Raw genomic sequence first — 23,883 nt, forward strand, 5'->3', positions numbered from 1 at the left:
GCTCCCCGCCTTACGATGCTTCCACTTACGATATTTCGACTTTGCGATGGTGCAAACGGCAGCGACCCGTAGCGAGCCGCAGCTCGCTTCCGGCCACGTGATCACGTGTATTAAATGCATTTCGACTTACGATATTTTCATTTCCGATGGGTTTCTCGGAACGTAACCCCATCGTAAGTTGAGGAGCACCTGTAATTTAACCTTCCAACAACATTTACCCAACAGAAAATAATCATTACAATTATGGTTCAAATCCCTCTTTTCAAAGGTGCTGGCCCAGAATTTGTTGCTCAAAAAACTGTTGCTCGGAGAAAACCCACGCAGGTCACGGGGAGAACGTACAAACTCCGTACAGACAGCACCCGTAGTCGGGATAGAACCCGGGTCTCCAGAGCTGCAAGCGCTGTAAGGCAGCAACTCTACCGCTGCGCCCTGAGTAACTTGTCAACAACTATGTAATAACAACAAGGAACTGTAGATGCTGGTTTACCAAAGAAACACACAAAATGCTAGAGTAACTCAACAGGTCAGGCAGAATCTCCGGAGAATATGGATAGGTGATGTTTCGGGTCAGAACTTTTCTTCAGACTGAACTTCAGAATGTGCAAATTTGTTGTCCATGGAGCAGATATGGAGGAGGCAAATGGCCTATTAAGCCTCTATTTCTTATCTTATGTTCTCATATTACCTGGTGGCTATATGGCTTTATGTCATCATTAGGATGTATAAATCTGTATGGACACAAAAAGCTGGACTGGTTCTTTTGTTTGGTGTTAGTTTATGATTGTATGTGTTATTGCATTTTTATTGATTATTCTTATTGGTCTTATTGTTGAACTGCGGGTAATGTTTCATTTCACTGCACATTTATGTGTATGTGACAAATAAACGACTATTGACAGGTCAGACAGCATCTCTGGAGAAAAGGAATAGGTGACATTTCTCCAGAGATGCTGCCTGACCTGCTGAGTTACTCCAGTTTTTTGTGTCTATTTTCAGTTTAAACCAGCATCTGCAGTTCCTTCCGACACATCCTTTCAATCTGTTAACATATACATCAGGATGTTATATCAGAAAAAATGATAAGTTTCTCCAAACTGACATCATATTTTAACAGACTCAAACAAATTATTGTAAAACATCCGAGCGTTATTAGCGAAAGGTCAGATTTTTATTTTGCCTCACTTTAAATAATTTTTTTGTATTGGCCTTTCTTCCTCAGAGGAATCAAAAGACTTATTATGCAGAAAGCGCCTTAAACATCTACTTAACCACACCGATGTAGGTAGCCTGCCTTCTGGAAGAGATTTTAGACCTTCTAGCTGATCGAAGGATTGAATACTCAACCCAATATTTTCCTCAATCTTATTCAAAATTCCATTTATAAATTGTAGTTTTACAGTTAATCTTCGTTATTTAAAAAACTAACAAAGATTTTGAAAGGATCCCTTCTTAATGTAAAATCTATTTAGGGATCCTTTTTACATTACGTTCCTTCTGTTTGCTCTTACAATCTTCCAATGTCACTCTCAAAACAAGTGGTCAGAAGCATGATGCAAGAGGAACTGGGGCTGTTTCTGGATTAATGGTCAGTACAAAGATATTGATTTTGCAACCTTTATATAAAGGCTAAGTTGAAAATTTCAGACATGCAGACTCGAGAAAATGAAACCACATTTCATTACTGCATGGCCTTCAATTTCCATATATTTAAATTCTATTGCCATCTTTATAGGATTTCACATGGATTGTGAATTAATGTCTCTATCTTTCAACTTTAGTTTGTTTGCAAAAAAAAATATTTTGCATTTGCATTTGCAATTAATGAATTAAGCAAGATTACGTAGCTAAGGTTAATCTTAGCAGTTTGAACTTACTTTTCTCAGTGACTTTTCTGAAATAACAGAACAGTGTTTTGAGCTTTTCAGCTTTCTTGAGTGAAGATCCTTCAAACAATCTGAGAAAATAATTAAGGCAATATTTTTAAAAAATGAATAGCTTACAGAAAATAAAAAGAAAAAAACCAAGAACATTAAAATTAGCATAAATGGCCCAATTCACATGACAAACACGAAGCTGGCTATATAAATGACTTTTGCTGCAGTAACCTTCAATATTGTAATGAAATGTAACAAGTATTTGAACTGTAACATGTTAATTCTCATTATATTGAGAAAAGTCTTTAAAACATGAACATTCTGAATGAATTGTGCACTTTCATGCTCATTTAAATTTTGTATTAATGCCTCATTCCCCATGCAAAATAACCAAATACTCCATCTGAAAACCTTGAATGTCTTCTGTGTCTGATCCCAAGTAAATGCTAATCTCGTATATGACAAGCGTTTCGTCCATCATGCAATGGCACAGGTTATTTAGTTGCTTTCTGCATCATGTCATTGTTCCGAGATATAAATATCACTCTCAGGACCTTTCAAATAACAAGGCTGGGAATTAAATTGCTAAATCTAGGCTGATGCAGTAAAAGCCCTTCAGGCTAGAGATATAATTTCCGAAAGCTGATTCCAATAGACGACAGATTTCATTGCCAAACTAAAGTGACATGATGTTTTTCATCAGGCGAGTGAATTGCTGCATGCCTTATGGACAAACCATTTTCTCTGATAGAAGATGGCCTTCAGGCCAATGAAGCTTCCTGCGTAATCCCTACTCCAATTACTTGCAGTTGGTAGTGACAAAATTATTTAAAACTGGTAACTGAATATTATACAGTATCTCATTTCTGGTGTTACTTATAATAAATACACCATGTGCCAAAATGATTATGTTATTTCCAATTTGCTTACTCAGATATTTAATGTATCCATGCTTCTCTCAAGACCTCTATACTCCAATGCTCTTTCAATTAATTATACTGCTATCTAAGAAAGCTATTTCCAAGTAGCAATTCTCAAGATTGGTTTTCATGTTTTCATTCTTTATACCAAGAATATCTATCTGGAATATTTTACTGCTGCTAATTGTTCTGTTTACTATAAGTGTTGCTCAAATGCAATTGTTCAAAAGAACTTTAGCTTTTAAAATTGGCCTAAAATTCAGGATTAGGTTTTGTCCCTGGCAATTTTCCCCATATTTTTATGCCTCAATATATAACAATTGAAATTCCACTTCTGGCCCACAGCCTGTTGCATGCACGCACGCATTTTTCTTCAAAGTAGAAGCCATTTGGGGTGCAATTATACTGTGACTTTTCTTCCGATGTAAAACAATTTAATTAGAGAAATGTGTGAAACCAAAGTCAATATCTTTCTGAAATGCATTTTGAAATCTCCTTGGGGGAGTGCTTGCATACTTTAGTGTCTTTGAGATCTGACACTCAGTGAAATTAGTTTGGGGGTTATTGTATTGACTTCCATATAAGGTTTTCCCATGCTGAGAATGCATTCACTGTATGTGGTCCCAAAGTAAAAATGTTCAGATTCAGATTAGTTTATTGCCATATCCAACAAGGTGCAATAAAATGTATTATTTGCATTAAGTTCACAGAGTAAATACAAGATATACAGCGATGATAAATGCAACAATAAATACAGCGAGTGCAAAACAGCAGAATGGTGCAAGATTGTGGTGCAAAAAAAAGTGTAGTAATAGAATAACCAAATGTGGTAGAATAACGAGAGACTGGCAGCATCTCCAGGAAGGAGATGTGAAAGAGGTGATGAGTTCAGGATCCTAGACAGCAGTGGGGAAGAAGCTGTTCTTAAAGATTCAAGATAGCTTTATTGTCATCCAAATTGGACGAAATTCAGTCACCCACAGTCCAACAACAAAAGCATCAAAATAGGCATTAAAATTACACAACCCCCAAAAGAAACATCCATCAAGAAAACATCCATCACAGTGAGTCTCCTCCAGTCCTCTCCTCACTGTCTTTTCCCTTCTCCTGCTGTCCTCTCCCGCGGTCAGGTTGTTGTGGTTGCAGGCCGCGCCGGACGGTCCGCAGCGGGCCGAGCCTAAGGCGAGTCGCATCCGCTCCCGCAGCCTCCGAAGACGGCCGGCTCCGTCGATGATAAGTCCGATCCGGGGCGGGCGAACACGCTGCTGCTGCCGCTGTTGCTGCACGTCGGGGCGGTCGTGGCTCCCGACATTGAAGCCCCCGCCCAGCAGAGAAATATCCCGCGGCCTATCTTAGGCCGCGCCGGACGGTGAAATGTCCGCGACCCAAGCCCCGCGATCCGGGGCGGGCGAACACGCTGCCGCTGCCGGAGCTCCTGATGTCGGCATCCACGCGGCCCAAGCCTAAGGCGAGTCGCAGCTGCTCCCGCAGCCTCCGAAGACGGCAAGTTCGGTCCGCGGGCTCTGCAAACCGGAGCCCTGGAGGCCGACAGCTCCAGGAGTTGGGCCGATGGTAGGCCGCAGCAGGAACGGAGTCACGGCCCAGAAAACAAAGGTCGGGTCTCCGTTCGGAAGGGACACCTATTTACAATTTTACAGTTCCCCCCCTCCCCCCCACATAGTACACAAACACAAAAACACGACATCACAACTACAATTAAGACAAAAAAAAACCAACAAAAACACAAAGACAAATGGACCGCAGGTAAGCCGCAGCTGCTATGGCAGCGCCGCCATTTTGGATAGTCTGGACATCCAAGCTTTCAACCTTCACACAGAGAGTGGTGAGTCTGTGGAATTCTCTGCCACAGAAGGTAGTTGAGGCCAGTTCATTGGCTATATTTAAGAGGGAGTTAGATGTGGCCCTTGTGGCTAAAGGGATCAGGGGGTATGGAGAGAAGGCAGGTACAGGTTACTGAGCTGGATGATCAGCCATGATCATATTGAATGGCGGTGCAGGCTCGAAGGGCCGAATGGCCTACTCCTGCACCTATTTTCTATGTTTCTATGTTTCTATGTATCTTCCCTCAGAAGGGAGAAGAAAGAAAAGGGAATGGATCGGGTGGCAGGCATCCTTGACAATACCTCAGGCTTTCCTACATTGTTGGATCGGGACTTTAGCAAAGGTCGAATCTCCTAATCATTCAAAGTTGGTCATAGTACTAGATTGATGATCCAAAGACAGCAAACAGATAGCCACACCAAAATGAGATGAATTTTATAATTCTGACAGTGTTGGTGTTGTCACCAGAAAAAAAAGGAAAATATAGGATTGTTCTAAAATCCAAAAACTAAAGTCATGGAAGGGAAGCTGTCAGGTTTGGCATGCATATAATGTTGGTGATCCATGCCTGTTGAAATGCCACTTAATTTATGGAAACATCAATACACTCTGCAACGAAACTGGTACGACTGGTTATGGGTAAGAAGGAACTGCAGATGCTGGTTTAAACCGAAGATAGACACAAAATGCAGGAATATCTCTGGAGAGGAATGGGTGATATTTACAATACCATACAATACAATATATCTTTATTGTCATTGTACAGGGGTACAACGAGATTGGGTATGCACCTCCCATACGATGCAATAAATTAATTAGCTAGTCAGTATTAATTTAAACAACCCAATGAAACAAATTAGAACAGTTTTAAAACAGAATAAAGTACAAGTAGATCTGTACCGGATCTGTGTCGAAACCCTTCTTCAGACCTGCCTCGACCCGAAACATCACCCATTCCTTCTCTCCAGAGATGCTGCCTGTCCCGCTAAGTTACTCCAGTATTTTGTGTCTATCTACGGGTTATGGAATGTCTTGAAATTTCAACCAGGACAGTACAACCACAGACAAAAAGTCCCTTGGAATTTTGAATAGTGGTGTTTACTACAGTGGTCTCGATATAAGTCAGATGGAAGCGCGAGTGAAGAAGGGTCTCGACTGGAAACGCCACCCATTCCTTTTCTCCTGAGATGCTGCCTGACCCGCTAAGTTACTCCAGCATTTTGAATGAATGAATAAGTTTATTGGCCAAGTATGCATATACAAGGAATGTGCCTTGGTGCTCCGCTCACAAATGACAACACAAACATACAGTTAACAATTAAGAATAAAGCATAAACACATCAAAACAATAAGGATACACCATTACGGTCTAAACATGTGGGTGAAAATAAACCAGAGCAAAAAAGAGACTACAGACTTTGGTTATTGAGAACTATCACTCGTGGAAAAAAGCTGTTTTTATGTCTGGCTGTGGCTGCTTTGACAGTCCACAGTCCAGAGGGAAGTGCTTCAAAGAGTTTGTGGCCAGGGTGAGAGGGGTCAGAGATGATCTTGCCCGCTCGCTTCCTGGCCCTTGCAGTGTCTATAAGTCAGATGGAGTTGGTTTGTTAAATGGTGGGGAGACCAAACTTTATCTTATTAATGGTTCATATCAAAATTTCAATGGGTCTGACAAAATTTCCCTAATGGCAATAAAATTAGCCAACTAGCACCATTATTATTCTTTAGAATCACAAAGCGACTGGTTAATGATATGCAAAGGTATCACAAAATGCTGGAGTAACTCAGCGGGTCAGGCAGCATCTCAGGAGAGAAGGAATGGGTGATATTTCGGGTCGAGACCCTTCTTCAGACTGAAGTGTCTTAAGGATTAAGTCACTTGTCTTAAGTGACTTAATGATATGCAGTATCTTGTCTCCTGGTTATCAACAGTCTCACTTCTACCCTCATATGCTTCCTGCCTTATGATTTTCAGCATTTACTATTTTCTCATTTCAGATTTCCATCATCTGCTGTATTATCCCTTTCTATTATAAATATGGGTTGTTTGTGATCAACGATTCCCTGTATGGAAATTTTTAGTTTTAACTATTTTTTGTGAAGAGTCAACGCTTGTAGAGAAGCCTAAAATAAAATAATTGTGATGATTAATTTTGGGCTGGGCTTATAAGTCACATATCGCAGCAGCAGTAGATTTACAAAATCAATTTACACAGATATCATGGGCAGCAAAAATAGCGCTGTGTGGAGGGTTCCCAAATGTCAAGTCAAGTCAAGTCAATTTTATTTGTATAGCACATTTAAAAACAACCCACGTTGACCAAAGTGCTGCACATCTGATTAGGAAAAAAAAAAAAGAAACAACATACAGTGGATACAGTGCAGAATTCCTTGTTACTTTGCTGAACAACAGTGTTCCATTTCTCACTGCTTCCCCTTGCATTTTTTTATCCACTGCAGATTTGAGGATAGCCGAGAGCTGTTAATCATGCAAGATAGACACAAAATGCTGGAGTAACTCAGCAGGACAGGCAGCATCTCTGGATAGAAGGAATGGGTGATGTTTTGGATCGAGACCCGTCTTCAGAATGGTAAGGTAGTGTTATATGACAAAACAGTAGCTGGCAGTTATAAGAGCAAAGACAGTAGAATCGACCTTGAATATTTAACACAAACTAAAATTAGCTAGATGATAAGTAATCGGAATAACTGTTTAAATGTGAAAGCACTCAAACAATTACAGGGACCATAAATCAAGCATGTTGGTTCCAATACATTCAATTTTGAAGATTTCTTTTAAGAAATGCAGTTATTTCTGGAGTCACTAATGTCTTTTTGGCACTGCTTTACATCTGAGTACTATACATCTAATTCAATTAGCTCCAGAAGGACACCATGAAGGCCACCCCATCTTGTCTCTGACCTTTTCACTGTCAGTGTAGAGCAGCTGCATCAATGCTAATCAAATATATTCCTTTACTTGGGAGTCTGATGCAGACAGGACAACAACATAAAATACAGCATTGTTAGTCATTAGTATGAAAAGCACAAACCGAGCAGAAGAAACAATAAAATCAGTGCAAGATTGTGTAACAATATTCAGAATCAGCATTCAAACCTTTTAGTTATTACTGTTTCATTTTTTTGTTTAGTAAAACGAGAAAATGTATTAGGGTTCAAGGACCATCAAAGATTAATTATATATCATTCAGTAATAACGGGGATGTGATTCAAAAGCTGTTTTTAACCTGTAGTTACGGTGGCGACTGTTTATTTTAGATTAGTAAATCCTTAAAGAATCATCATTCAGATAATATGGACGATCAGTTCAGTTCATTCAAAAATAACAATGACAAAAAAAAACAAATCCTCAATTATATTTGTATTTGATAAGTTAATTAATACAATATCCCACATTGGCTGGATGTATAGTTCATCAGTGAATACATTCCAGCACTTTTTGTTTAAATTTTTTTTTTAACTTAATTTTAGATTCTGCAACTTGATGCCTTTTTCCAAACCTCTGAAAAATTTCCGACCAAACAAAAGCATACTTTAAGATAATAACACACACCAATTGTTTTATTCAAAACCAGATGCAGTCAGTCCTAGGTTATGGAACGATTCCATTCCTGAGAAGTGTCTATAATCTGATTTCTCTAAGTCAGAAACATCCATTTTGCATTGGTAGCCACATCATATCTCTCGGCATATTCTTGCTATGACTCCTTTATTGCATTAAACATTCACTCTAACACACCCAAAATTAACGAATGGAATATATATTGTTTCTTATCATTAATGAATAAGATACGTTTACGATTGCTATCTTGAAAAATGCTTTAAAAATGTATAGGAGTATTTGCATAAAGTCAAATTTCCACAAGTCAGTTCATCTGTACCCCAGGAATACCATTTATCCTTAATTTTCTTCCATTTGAGGCCTGCAAAGGTGCTAACATGTTGCATGCTTCGAGTTAAAATGCTAACCTCTAGAAGGGGAGGTCTGAATTTCTGTATAATTACACATGCATGAGCACTTTCTTGGGCCAGAAATTATAAACTGCCTAGCAAAAACGGAGTTGTCAGGCTCTGATGGTAGCTGCAGAATAATTGCACCCTAACGGAAAGATTTGTTCTCTGGCTGGAGTATATTTATCCATAAACACACAGGGAGCAGCTGCCTAATAAAAGCCAGGAAGCTAAGACGACTATATTTGAACACTTTATGGGCCTTCAAGAAAAATTATAATAAGACATTACTCTGTTACCTTATAACTATGTTAGATTAATTGAATTGGTTAATTTACTCTTAAGAATCACCAGATGATGCTCATTACTGCCATAATTTATGTTGTTCTCAGTAATACGTCTTTTATAATCATTTTGTAATACAAAATTGAAAATCATTCTTAATACAACATGTTTAATTACCTTTCCTTCAGGCAAACATGAACGGAAGTGTCTTATGAATGGAATACTCATACTTATCTGCTTCTCATTCATAACAGAACTTTTTTTTAACCTCTTCTTCAATGCCACAAATAAGGCTGCTCATTGTAAATTGCAAAATATGCATTGAAAAACAAAATATACCTTGAGCTATTTTTCATTTACATACTGATTTTATCACTAGTTTTAATTTATTAGGAATTTACGCAATATGGCATGCAATAGATGTTTTTCAAAATAGTAATGTGTGCTGGTTAGATTGTTAAATGTGCTTTAATACAATACAATACAATATATCTTTATTGTCATTGTACAGGGGTACAACGAGATTGGGAATGCGCCTCCCATTCGATGCAATAATTTAATTAGCTAGTCAGTATTAATTTAAACAACAACAACCCAACGAAACAGATTATAACAGTTTTAAGACAGAATAAAGTGCAAGTAGATCTGTGCCGGATCACTGTGCGTTTTGACCATCCAGCTCAGCAGGACCGGTTCATAGCAGCTATGGCCCTGGGGATGAAGCTGTTCCTGAGTCTGGAGGTGCGGGCGTAGAAGACCTTGTATCGTCTGCCCGATGGAAGGAGTTCGAACAGACTGTTGCAGGGGTGTGAAGAGTCTTTGTGGATGCTGGTGGCTTTTCTGAGGCATCGTGTGTTGTAGATGCATTGCTTAAAGTTAGCCTACATCAAGGCGAGCAATGACCTCTTCCACTATGAGAAGCTACAAGACTTGCAAGCCCTCATGCACATTCCATCTTCTTGCCTATCGTAACTGGAAATGAAATGTTACTCTAGGTGACCTTCTCCATGCTACAGTGAGATGTTCCCAACTTCACCAATACTATCTTAAAAGCCACCAGGCACATAAAAGCTTCTTGTCTTCGTCATCTTTACAACCACAATGTTATCCACAATGGACGGTAGATTCAGTCTGTCCTCATTAATGAAATGCACATGTACCCCAAAGATTGGTCCTCATCGATGCTCAAGTAGAATAGTTGAATATGGACTCCTGCTGAAAATCCTTCCCTGTCTCGTTCTTTCACGAGCTACTCTTCCAGTGTGTGGCTTTTGCTTATTCTGCTAGTTATATACCATTTTGTAAGGACGGTTACCAGCATGTCTTTATTTGGATGCAGCTGGTTTACGTGTCAACCTTGAAGTCAGCAAAAAGTACTTCAGCCCGCAAAGCAGGTACACTGTTGAAACGACCAAGGATAACACCAATAGTAGAGCTATAGCAACTGAAAGAAAATGATCACTGAGACACAATCATAACAAAGGCTGAGACTGGAGTAGTCCCATGTGTCTGGTGTGATTGTTCTGGCATTCCATAAGATCATGACTGATTTTCTTGCCGTAGTACACCTTCCCTCAATTCCCCTAATATCCAAAAATCAATGATCCTTTCATTGAGAACTCTCCACAGTGAGTTACCGCAACCCTTTTGGGAACAGTATTTTCAAAGAAATTTCTCATCTCAGTCCTGAAAGACCGATCCTTATTTTCACACAGCGATTTCTAGACCTCAGCACTGGAGCTAAAAAAGCTATCATTTCCTCATTTACTGTCACATCTTCCTAAGAATTCTATTTAATAATTTCAGGTGGAATCTTGGCAAAGGCCTCCTGAAAGCACAAATATGACATCTATTGGTTACCATTATGTATTCTGCTAATTACTCCTCAGAAAATACTCAAATGTATCAAATATATTGTCAAAGATTTATCTTTGCAAATCAATGCTGATTCCACCCTGTCCAATTATTTTCATACCTACACTATTTTCATTTATTTTATAATAAATTCCAACATTTTCCTTGCTACTGATGTTGGACTAACTGGTAAACAGTTTCCTGTTATCTCTCTCCTCTATTATGTAACCAGTTACAAACGTAATAACACCCAACAATTTGGTTGTTGGAAAATTACAGTCAGTACACACTTCATCTCCATAACCCCTTCCTCAAAATATTAGGATGCAGGCCAAAAGATCCAGGGGATTTAGCACCTTTCAGTCCTATAGATTATTTCCAATAGTCACTATTTATTAATGTGACTATATTTGAGCTTGTCATTCACACTGCACATGTATTTCATTCCAGAATGTTCTGTGCCTTTCATGAAAGAGACAAAATATTTAATTTCTTTGCCACTTCCTTACTCAATTTCCTTCCTTAATTTAATTAGTTAATATAATTTCTCCTGTCTCAATCTGCAATTAATGCTGCTAATATTTTCCTTTTTACATGTCTGCAGAAACCTTTACAGTATATTTAATTTTTTTTGTGCCACAAATATTACTTTGATATTTATCTTTTAACAATGGAATTGTTAACAATGCTTGTTTTATGCTCTGCTGAATTCTGAATTCCACAAGCATCTCTTGTGTTTTGGAAACATTACAAGTTTCTTCCCTTGATCCATTTTTTTAAACTTCTTTTGAACTGCCACAGCCAAATCATTTTTCCTGTTGGTTTTGTCTTAAAAATTGATACATTCCAACAGCCTGTCTCGTCCTTTTCCTTCTTTGTGGTTTTATAGTATGTGTTAAATGTATGTTTTAATGTTCTTTAGCTTGTTTTATGTGGGGGGTGGGGGAATTTAAAAAAACCTCTTACAATCAACATACCCATCTACCAACATACCTCAGGTAGTCTAAAGACACCAGCATCAGAGCTGCACTGTTCAATCTTGCAGGTCTCTTTCAGGCCTGAAGATTATGTGAATCAGAAGAGAAATCTTGTGTTTACCCAACCAATGGTCCCCTGTGGGGGAAGTCTGCATTTTGACTCATATTGAAGCCAACTAGTGACTATTTGATGTGATTCCTGGTTATTGAATTTTCTTTTAAAGACATGCTGTGTTTATCTGTCTTCCATGCATTCAGCTGTGACCAGATGCTTTTTTTTTTTATGAGGATCATAGCTATGCCAATTGCTTTCAAAACATAGATCAATACAATTATTCCATAGCAGGAAACGGGCCTTAAATTGGTGCACAATACAACATTACACAATAAAGCACACATATAGATTTAACCTCATCCCCAAAGCTGTGGGTCAGGTATTCAGAATCGAAAATGGGGGAAGGTTCACTCTGCTGGTGGAAGGTCTGAATGAGACAAACACAACAGGGAAATGTAGGGAAGACTAGAGGTCCGTGTGAGGAAAAATAAAATCTTAAAGACTTGCCTGCAGGAGCATCAAACTGTAGGGTTACAAACCAACAGTTGGTCAGGAGCAGATCTCTCAGATGTCTGAAACCATTCGACAAGCAAGTAGAGCTACAACCCAGCTCTAGTGAGCTGAGTTCAATCCTGACATCCAGTGATGCTGTTGTGGAGTTTACACATTTTCTCCGTGACTATGCAGGGTTTCTCTGAGTGTTCCTTTTCCCTCCCACATTCCAAAGACTGGGTTAATTGGTCACTGTATAATCTGCTCTAGTATGCAATAGAACTTTGGGGTTGGGAATGGCATTGATGGGAATGTGGGGTAAATAAAATGGGATTAATGTAGGATTAGTGTAAATGGGTGTTTGATGTTAGCACATATTCTCTGGCTGAACGATCTGTACCTATGCTCTCTGACTTTATGGTTGAGTGCTCCAGGTCATTTGTGGACCACTCTCTGCCAAGGTGACAACTAAATGTGTGCTGTTTAGTACTACAACAAATATCCTAGCATCTTCATACGCAAGTACATGGATGACCTGGAAACAATTAGGTGTTAGACACAACTTGTAAAGTGATGTAAACAGGGTTTTTGATGAAACTACATTAGTGCAGAGAAAGATGTACAAGTAAATTTCTAAACCATAGAATTTTACACACAAGTAGTTTAGAGGGATATGGGCCAAGCAGGGGCAGGTGGGCTAGTCGGGGCATCTTGGCCAACATGGGCATGTTGAAGAGTCTATTTCCATGCTGTATGACTATAAATCTATACGCAAATACACTATACAATATTCAATTAAAGATATTTTCAAATATTATGTCTACTACATACACAAATGGTGCTGAAAAACAAAAATGTATTTTCCCGTGTAATTTTTTTTCTACAAGCATGATATAGCCCCTCCAATTATCTTCTCAAACATTCAAGCCTTATAGAAATATAATCTGCCTAATATTCTTCTAGGTACTACATCATGGGGCTTGATGTCATTCGCATACCTGAGTTGCCGAGCCAATAATTCACAAGATTCCGCTGTATCTGGACTGCTCCATCTTTATCATAAAATGATTCAATATCCAGCCAAACAAGTTAAATTACACTACATCCCATTATATTTCAATGCACTGGCAAAAGCAAACTCCCCAGAGAAATACTCAAATCAAACTTGTTATAAATTGTACAAGAGCTACAATATAGTTTAGATTCCCTTTACATTGTTGTATAAATGCTTGTTTCTTTTTATTTTAAAATATGCTATTTACATTACTCATTTTTTGCACTCTCTCTCTGCACATTGTACTGCTTCCTGTCCTTCCACAGGCTCTCGACACAACATGCTGAAGTTAGGACAATGAGCTAAAATAATTTTCCAGAACTTCACTACTATTCTTTACCTAATCACATGACCACCCACCTTTCCCTTCCTTCCCTCAAGAAACTACAATATGGTTTCCAACCAAGAGCCTGATGGGCAAGTATTTGGCACAGTGATGTGTAAATGTGTAAACAACAGGACATCTTCAAGTATGATTGAAGCAGTTTGCCATCCCTGTAAAATTACGATGGAAAATCCAAGTAGTAATAAAATAATAAAATTATGACACACTATGCAAAAGGGTTTTTAGAAAATCTGTACATTGTGCTGTATGCAACAAAGGAATTGTTTGTACTTACTTCTTGAAGTTTATGTCCGGGAAATTAGAATACTCAGGCTTTGCTTTGTTACTCCGTCGAGGGAATGTACAAAAAAAGGCATTGGCCAGAAGGCAGGCTATTTGTTCTTGTGACATTGTGATGGAGTGATTCATCTTCTGCTTAAGCAATGGTATCGGCTGGCACGGAAGGAGGCAAGGCAGAGGTCATTAGTTTATTAATTTAGCAAACAGAAGCAAAATTACATTTACCAAATGATAATACATACAGCAATTTAGTAACACTGCTACAATCTACAAGCAGCACGGTGGGAGTAGTCTCATTTATCTCACTTGATTGGAAAAATCATCTTATTTGAAGCATTACTGATTTCCAATATTTTAGAAACCCTTAAATTAACCATTATAAATTGCACAAAGGCCACAATATAGAATGGATGCTTTAATTCCCTTTTATATTGTAAATGAACTAAAAATATAATTAGTTGGTGAACCGTGGAGATACTATTTTCTCTCTCTCCTCTCCCTCTCTCTCATTCTTTCAAGAGTTAGATTTTTCAAGAGAGAGTTAGATTTAGCTCTTAGAGCTACGGGAATCAAGGGAAATGGGGAAAAAGCAGGGTACTGATTTTGGATGATCAGCCATGATCATATTGAATGGCGGTGCTGGCTCGAAGAGCCGAATGGCCTACTCCTGCACCTATTTTCTGTTTCTACTTTATTGTAGCTGCAAAACTAGCCCGGGGGAGGTTAATGTTACCATTTTATATGGACCTCTAAAATGCAGAAAACTGAAGAGTTGACAACAACCATCTTTATCTCTCTGGATCTCTCCATTGCTTCCAAATTGTCAAACTACTATTCTGACATGCAGCAAAGCAAAAGCAGACATTTCATTCGACTAAAATAAAGCTATTCTGCTCAATCGCCTCTCACAAGCTCTATTCCCTACCCACAAACTCTGTCTGAAACTCAACCATGCTATTTACAACCGTGGTGTCACATCAGACTCTGAGCAGAGCTTTGCAGAACACATCTGTGCCATCATTAAGTCTGCCTTTTCCATCCTCTGTTGTATTGCCCAAATCCACCTGTGTCAGTGTGTCCACCATCCAAGCCTTCATTACTTCAAAACCTGACTACTTCACGGCACTCTTAGCTGGCCATGTTCACTCTAATGGGCTACTGTAAAGATTGCTGCACTTTATTTACATTTGTATTGTTCTATTCATTCCATTATTTCACACCTGCTGACCTATATCGCCACTTAGTTTAACAATGCCATGATTCTCATTAACCCATCCCCTGCCTCTTCCCTGTCTTTGACCTTTTTCAATCCTACAATTGTCCAAGTTCTCTGTTCCCCTCAAAAGCACCATATCTGGTATCTTCTCTTAAACTCTCTCTCTCCCTCCCTCCAACTTTCTTTTTATCCTTCCAATTTTCTCATTTCTCTCTTTGATGAAATACATCCCAATATCTCCTTGTGGGCTGCTGTCATATTTTTGTGGTAACACTTCTGCAAAGTATCTTTGGATGTGCTGGTGCATAAAGGCGATATTTAGTGATCGTTTTCATTGCTTCTGTGGCAAAAAATAAAAATCTGTTCAAACATAATTTAAATATTTTCTACCATGATGTGAAATGCAACATCCTAACATTGACCATGAAGTAAAATCTTACATTTAAAGAAAAGAATGGTCCCTGTGCATTTGTGATTAATGTAATTCAGTGCTAATTTATGAATAGTTAGCTTTCTTTTAGCTACCTACATTTTTTATATTTGTGTGAAATATATATATATATATATATATATATGTACACACACACACACACACATATACACACACATATATTATATATATATATATATATATATATACACACAAGCACATATAAAGATATATTTTAAATTTTATATCGATCTTGAAGGTTAGGTAGAATGATACACCAAAGAAAATTACCCTCCTTTAATGGAGTTGGAAAATAATTGCCAGATCAATATTTCTATGAGAACAAACTATTCAGGATAAAAAGGATAGAACTGCTAATTCTGTGCATTTACAAACCATTTATATATTACTTGCACAATAGTATTGTAGAATATTCTCTAAATTTGTCTTTTCATGACCCCATGAAAAGGCAGATACTTTTAATCACAAAATCTTTGTAAGTAAATTAATTTAACAACCGTGGGTCCAATACTTTTCTTTAACATAATGCAGAGCTATATACATGGGGAAATTGTCTCTCTCTGGGTTCAATCACAGATAAAAACAGGAGCTAATCTAAAACTTTCCTTGCATGTTTGCTTCCAGCTGCCATCCGGATATCAAATTATAAACTGTTCTGTAGGAAGGAATGTTCTGATGCTGGCATAAACCGAAGATGGACACAAAATCTGCTTAAGCAATGGTATCTCAGCGGGAGTAACTCAGCGGGTCAGACAGAATCTCTGGAGAAAAGGAATGGTGTTTTGTGTCGAGACCCTTCTTAAAACCTGTTATAAACTGTTCCAACTTACTGTAGCATACTCTACATCCAACTTATCCAATTAGAAGCAAACCACTGGCTACTTTTTGATTTGTTTGGTGAGACACCGACAGTTTCAATATGGAGGGACAGATGGGATTTATTCATATTGCTAGGGCGTCACCAATTTATTCTTGCATATGAGATGGTAAACAGCAAATTAAATTATGGAATTATTTAAATGTATCTAATTTGGTGGCATTAATCTGGTGGCATCTAAGACATTTGTCAGGTTCCAAATACAAACAACATATTTATCCAAATATCCAAAATACATCCATTGATTAAACCAATTGACTGATTTGATACAAATCTACTTTCCTTAAACATGGTAAAACTCTGATTATCTATTATCCGACCATTCAGAAATCCTAGGAACAAAGAACTGCAGATGCAGGTTAATGCACAAAAGGACATAAAATGGCAGAGTAATTAGCTGGTCAGGCAAAATATCTGGAGAAAAGTAATAGGTGACATTTTGGGTCTGAACCCTTCTTTAAACTCAGTTCCGACCTGAAACATTCCAGCCTGACCCGCTGAGTTACTCCAGCATTTGGATCTATCTTCGGTATAAACCAGCATCTGCAGTTCCTTCCTACACAGCATCTCTGGAGAACATGGATAGATGGCATTTTGGGTCCTTCAGAGGGTCCAGCACCTTAAGTCCGTATTGGCATTTTGCTCACTGGATGTTGTTGCCCTCATTCCCTGTCCACTCAATTGGACCTATTTCCTGTACTTGTTGTCCATTTACTAGGGTCCCCAATTCCTGTGCTTCCTTCCACTCATTGGGCCACTTTTTCTCATTTCATTACGCTCTCTAGATCCTCGTTGTCTTCTACTTTCTAGGCCCTGGTTTCTGAACCTTCTTCCACTCACTAGGATCTGGTTCCGATGTTCCTTAACACTTGCTGAATCCCAGTTCCTGTACTCCTTTCCTATTGATGGATTTCAGATCCTACGTTTCCTTCCACTCTGCAGGGCCTCGATTCCCAGGTTTCCTTTCACTCACTGCGCCCTCAGCTTCTACACTCCCTTTCAATTCACCTAGTTCTGTTGGCCATGCTCCTTTGAAAGGTTCCTGACTAGGTTCATTGGAATATTGCAGGGTTTCATTTCTAAGCATTTTATTAACATTGTGTCATAGAAACATGGATGAACCAAGTAGGTTGTATCATTTAACAAATTTTGACACACATATCCATTTCTAACCAAAAATGTTTCCATTTGTCACTCATAAACAATTGTTAGTTTACTGAGGGTAAAAATTCAGCTAGAATAATAAAAGAAGTATAATTAATTGGAACTATTTATATCTGACAAGAATACAACTGCTGTCAAAGCAATTTATTTTCCTACTAATAACTATATTACATCAAAAGTATATTAATCAGCCGGGATTAGAATTCTGCTCATTAATCTCTCTAAATTTATGCACTTTACGCAAAAGCAACATATGGAAAGTGTAGAAAAGAAGTCACATAAAAGCTATTATGAACAAAATACACTCTCAAAAGAGTACCCAAATACATTCAATTCTCATCATAAATAACTAATTTGAATCCATCAGAAAAATCATGAAATTTATATTCATCTCAGTTAGGCTACTGAATAGAAGTAGATGGCTAACATTTCTTGCATGCTCCCGACTAGCATTCGTTTCCTGGGGAATAAAAAGAAAACTTTGAGGAATATCAGATCTCAGGCTATCGGTTTTGCCAAGTATTTCCACAGCCAAGTTAATTAAATGGCCTACCGCAGTGGTACCAGGCAACTGCTCACGAGACTGAAATTCCTGCAGCACAGTGTCTATCTAGCAATAGCTGGTCCCAGCATCCTCTCTATTATCAACAGTTCTCTGGCCACTGGCACTGTTCCAACCAGTTTCAAGCACGCGGTGGTCCAGCCCCTACTGAAAAAACCTAACCTAGACCCCACCTTGCCTAGCAACTACAGACCCATTTCCAAACTGCCATTCCTGTCAAAAGTCCTTGAAAAGGCTATCCTTAACCAATTAGTGCCCTACCTGCACCAAAACACCATCCTGGAAAGTTTCCAGTCAGGTTTCAGAGCCCACCACAGCACAGAGTCTGCCTTGTTGAAGGTACACAACGACCTGCTTCTCGCCATCGACACCGGCGACTGTGCAATCCTGCTCCTTCTCGACCTCAGCGCAGCATTCGATACAGTGGACCACACCATCCTTATTGACCGTCTCCGGTACGCGGTTGGCATTGATGGCACTGCCCTGAGCTGGTTCGCTTCGTACCTCAAAGATAGGAGTTTCGCCATCAACATAGGCAGTTATTCCTCTGCTCCAGCTAGCCTCTCCTGCGGAGTTCCACAAGGCTCCATCCTAGGCCCCATTCTCTTCTCTCTATACATGCTCCCCCTTGGCCAAATCATTCAAAGGCACGGCATTTCTTTCCACTGCTATGCCGATGACACTCAGCTTTACCTCCCCCTGAAACCCAACAACCAGTCAAATTTAAACAGCCTCTCACACTGCCTTGAGGACATAAAATGTTGGATGGCACAGAACTTCCTCCAATTAAATGAGAGCAAGTCTGAGGTCATCCTATTCGGCCCCCCCGACTCCATCAAATTGATAACAGGCAGTCTTGGAAGCCTATCCTGCCTAGTCAAACCGCATGTCAAAAACCTCGGCATGATATTTGACTCTGCATTAAAATTTGATAAGCAAGTCAACGCTGTGGTAAAAGCCAGCTTCTTCCAACTTCGAACCATAGCTAAAATCAAACCTTTCCTCAAATTCGACGACACAGAAAAAATCATTCACGCTTTCATTTCCTCCCGCCTAGACTACTGCAACTCCCTATACACTGGGATCAGCCAATCTTCCCTGTCCCGCCTGCAACTGGTCCAAAACGCCGCAGCGAGACTCCTGACGGGTACCCGTAAAAGGGACCACATCACCCCGATTCTGGCCTCTCTCCACTGGCTCCCTGTACGGTACAGAATCAACTTCAAGCTCCTCCTATTCACGTATAAAGCCCTAAATGGACACTCCCCCCCCTACATCAAAAATCTTCTAACCCCCCTCTCTAACTCCAGGTCCCTCAGATCGGCCGACTTGGGGCTATTCACTATCCCGCGGTCTAGGCTTAAACTCAGGGGTGACCGCGCTTTTGCGGTTGCAGCTCCTAGACTGTGGAACAGCATCCCTCTCCCGATCAGAACTGCCCCCTCCATCGACTCCTTTAAGTCCAGGCTCAAAACATATTTCTACTCCCTAGCGTTTGAGGCTCATTGAGGAGGCGCTGTGAACTGTTTGCGTGCTACTGTATGTTTTCATTTTTTTTTCTATTGGAACCTAATCAAATGTACAGCACTTTGGTCAACGTGGGTTGTTTTTAAATGTGCTATACAAATAAAATTGACTTGACTTGACTTGACTAGCAAATGCCTATCACCTCTTCAATCATACCACAACTAAATCAAGGGTAACCTACAAAGAAACATTTTGAAAGGTGCTCCTCTGCTTGGATTGAACTATTTGCCATTACAGATCCAAACACCAACACACTCTATCAAAGATAGCATTTTTCAACATCAAGTTTTTAAAAATGTATCTACTTACAAGATTTGACAAAGAATATGAACTGTAATTCATTGGCCAACTATAAAGATCCTGAAAGCCCACTTAAATTGCAATCAGTACTTAATTAGGCAGATTACAAAATCAAAACAAGGAAGCAGGCCATTTGACCCTTTTGCGAATCCCAGTGTTTATGCTCTGCATGAGGTCTTCCTACTGTTTAGTCTAAAACCATCCAATCCCATTTTATCCTTTTCTTCCCAAAATGATCTGTGCTAATGTGTAATTTGTTACTTTGTAGTAACAAATCACACATTCTATCCTCTCTTTTGACAAAATAACTCATATGTTTATGAATTACTTTCTTGTATTTAGAATTCTCAGTTCTGATTTCCACAGCAACAAACAAGTCACACACTTCCATCATCTTAAACCGATGTTGATCAGGATACCTTCCTATCCACCACCCTGGCTTTCCTTTTCCAAAGAAGTTTAATAGTTTTAATTTAAACAGCATCCTCCGGTACATTCTTCCCTTCTATTCTGTGTTTTCTCTTTTGTGGCCATTTTGAGACGGCCCTACTATCTTCCGATAATGAAAAACATTTCTACTGTTGAGGCGAAAATATATAATTTTCTGGTCTTTTTATGCACTTGTATCAAGTTATCCTCGGCAGTATCCAGAGCCTGTGCTGTAACCTTTCTGAAGTTTCAACAGTCTTTCTTTGTAAAACAATTAAAAAAAACACTGAACTCAACAGATAATTTACACCAGTTTAGCATTATACGAGGACGGACTTCTGCATTCTTTGCCTCTTGAGGAAAAAACAATTCATCACGAGATGAAAACAGCAGATATATGACAACATCAACATTTGTAAATAGTGCTCTAATTCCCATACCATCTCAACTTGGAAATAAATGCCATTTCATTTTGTAGCATCACTGTGAGATGATCATCACATGGGCAATAATTAAGGAGCCACCTCACTACACCTTTACCTCAGGCAGTGAATGATGGGCAATACATAATAAACCTGGTAGTGTCCACAAATCCATGTAACTACATTGATAAAAAATCACTCACTCAATTAGATTAGAGTATCAGATGAAATTAAGGGCTCTAGCTGTCTCTCACACTCACCTGAGCAGGAAATAAAATTATCTAAACCCAGTTTCTCGAATTGGTCAGATTTCATTGCTTGGGGAAACATTTATATAGAATAAAGTACAAACCAGTGATCTGCAGAGTATGCCACTGATACACAAAGAGAGTTATTGTTAGTCAGTTAGTTAGTTAGTTAGTTTAGTTTATTTGTCATTCCACTCCTTACAGATCATGCAACGAATGGGATGAAACAGAGCGCTTCCGGGGGCCATAGTGGAGGTGTTGTCACCGATCCTCACTGATTGAAGTCTGTGGGTCAGAAAATCGAGGATCCTGTGGGTGAGGCGGGAACTGATCCCTAGGTTCTGAGTTTGGAGATGAATTTGGATGGGATTATGGTGTTGAAGGCAGCGCTGTAGTCGATAAATACTAGTCTATCGTAGGAGTCCTTGCTGTGTGGGTGTTCCAGAGATGAGTTTAGGGTCAGGGAGATAGTGTCTGCTGTGGAGCTGTTGTGGCAGTATGTAAACAGCAGTGGATCAAGGCTGGCTGGGAGGCTGAAGTTAATGTGTGCTATCGCCAGTCTCTCAAAGTACTTCACGATGGTGAATGTCAGAGCCCCTGGAGGGTAGTTAATAAGGCACGCTACTTTACTTTTCTTCGGCACTGGAATGATAGTGGTCTTTTGAAGCAGGTGGGGACTTCAGAATGGAGTAGTGAGAGGTTAAAGCAAAATACCGTATGAATTTGCCACCTACACTATTTTAACATGTTAAAGACAATAAAAGTGCAATAAAAGAAAATAAAAGCTATGAAGGTAGATTTGTGATGTACTCCCATGTAAATAATTCTTTTAAATTTAGAAGATATTAGATTTACTCTGAACCAAATACTGGCCTTAATTATGAATGAATGAATGTGTCAAGCAAAAATTCTGGGAATTTTATCAAGACTATAAAAATGTCATCTCTTTTTTTTATACATACGAGCAAAAAAAAATTAGAATTACTAATAACAATTATTGTTCCACTGTATCAACGGGTTGCTTTGGCCAAGAACCATAAATCAAAGTATGTAAGAGCATTTGGTATGATATTATCATTAATCTCTGCATTATGTCCTTGGCAATCACCAATACATTCCAATCAGACCTGAAGAACGAGCAGTGTCTTTATTGATCCACACGTGGCCATTCAATTTTCTGTCCTATTAAATCTGCGGTAGGTCACAGGCACAAAGAAACCCCTTCAACAACCTTGTTACTCCAAATCTGGATTTTGCACTTCATCACATGAAGAGCTTTATCAGTATGAAATTAGTGGAGTGCAATCTCCAGAAAAAATAACATTAAAGTTAATGCAGCACTTTAACTTAAATATGTCCACAAGACCACTGACACTTGAAAGCCGTTTAAAGGAACATCAATGGATAGTGGTGAATGTTTTTTTAAAATTATTTCTTGCTTAATAATGAAAATGATTTCATTTTAAAATTAACAGCTGAACCAAATAACCATCTGAGATTAAGGAGAAACAAAATGCCAATGCCAGGTTGAATAGTCCTGCTTTTTTAATGTTAATACAATTAATAAACACTGATTATTTTACTCCCACTTCTGAAAGCTTTTCACTGTACCTCAGTACACGTGACAATAAACTAAACTGAACTGAACTAGTAACTCTGAAGAATATATACCTACAAAACAGAATATTTGCACATTTCTTGCAGATATTCAAGTGCACTGTTGAATCCCAATCAGGATTTAGAAACTTCAGTTGAACTTAATCCAGGGTGAATTCAGTAAACAAAATATACAACTTAAAAGTCAAACTCCATGTTTTTAATATTATCACATAGCTTGAAACTAGAGGACCAAGTAAAACCATTGCAAACAGACTTGAAGGCCTTGGATACAAAAAAATATTCTGTTCCAGGCATCGATATTGTACACTGAGCATTAAGTGATTACCTCTTCCAACAATAAAATTATATTTCAACATTCAGTCTTGACACTGGACGTATTGCAGATTATTTGACCGGAACATTTCATTAGATTATTTTTTTTTTAGATTTAGAGATACAGCGCGGAAACAGGCCCCTTTGGCCCCAAGTCCGCGCCGCCCAGCGATCCCCGCACATTAACACTATTCTACACACACTAGGGACAATTTTTTAAAACATTTTACCCAGCCAATTAACCTACATACCTGTACGTCTTTGGAGTGTGGGAGGAAACCGAAGATCTCGGAGAAAACCCACGCAGGTCACGGGGAGAACGTACAAACTCCATACAGATGGCGCCCGTAGTCAGGATCGAACCCGAGTCTATGGCGCTGCATTCGCTGTAAGGCAGCAACTCTACCGCTGCGCCACCGTGCCGCCGAAGTACTTCTGAAGTATCTGAAATCGTAATAGGTTGCAATACAAATGCAGCCATTTTCTGATAATATGACTTACTGTTTCCCTCAACTAATAAAATATTATGAAGTAGATTTATTCATGAATAAAAGAGTACACTCATTTTTGCTCACCTTGCTGGCAATGATCTAAATGATGAATATGCCTCGGTAATGAATATGACTTTTATTCAACACAAAGAGCTGACCAATCACAAAAAAATTAAAGCAGGCAACTCAATCAATCCAATATGTTCAGCAGTAATTAATCCAAAGCAATTTCAAAGTTCAAGATTTCCTCCAATCTCTTTTTCCAAATGCAACTTTATATTTCAAAATTAGGACCTATATTCAATTTTCCC

At 38.8% G+C, this 23,883-nt stretch overlaps 1 protein-coding gene across 2 annotated transcripts in view; it reads right to left on the minus strand.

Moving 5' to 3' along the window:
- parga (poly (ADP-ribose) glycohydrolase a) overlaps window positions 1-23,883 on the minus strand; it is a 108,619-nt gene that overhangs the window by 42,345 nt on the left and 42,391 nt on the right. For both annotated transcript variants that reach the window (XM_078428378.1, XM_078428377.1), the window contains exons 9-10: window positions 13,949-14,106; window positions 1,878-1,957 (exon numbers count right to left, since the gene is read on the minus strand). In XM_078428378.1, the coding sequence (XP_078284504.1) occupies window positions 1,878-1,957; window positions 13,949-14,106 (238 nt within the window). The remainder of the gene's footprint in view (window positions 1-1,877; window positions 1,958-13,948; window positions 14,107-23,883) is intronic.

This window comes from Rhinoraja longicauda, chromosome 35, assembly GCF_053455715.1.
Source record: "Rhinoraja longicauda isolate Sanriku21f chromosome 35, sRhiLon1.1, whole genome shotgun sequence".
NCBI classification, from domain to species: domain Eukaryota; kingdom Metazoa; phylum Chordata; class Chondrichthyes; order Rajiformes; family Arhynchobatidae; genus Rhinoraja; species Rhinoraja longicauda.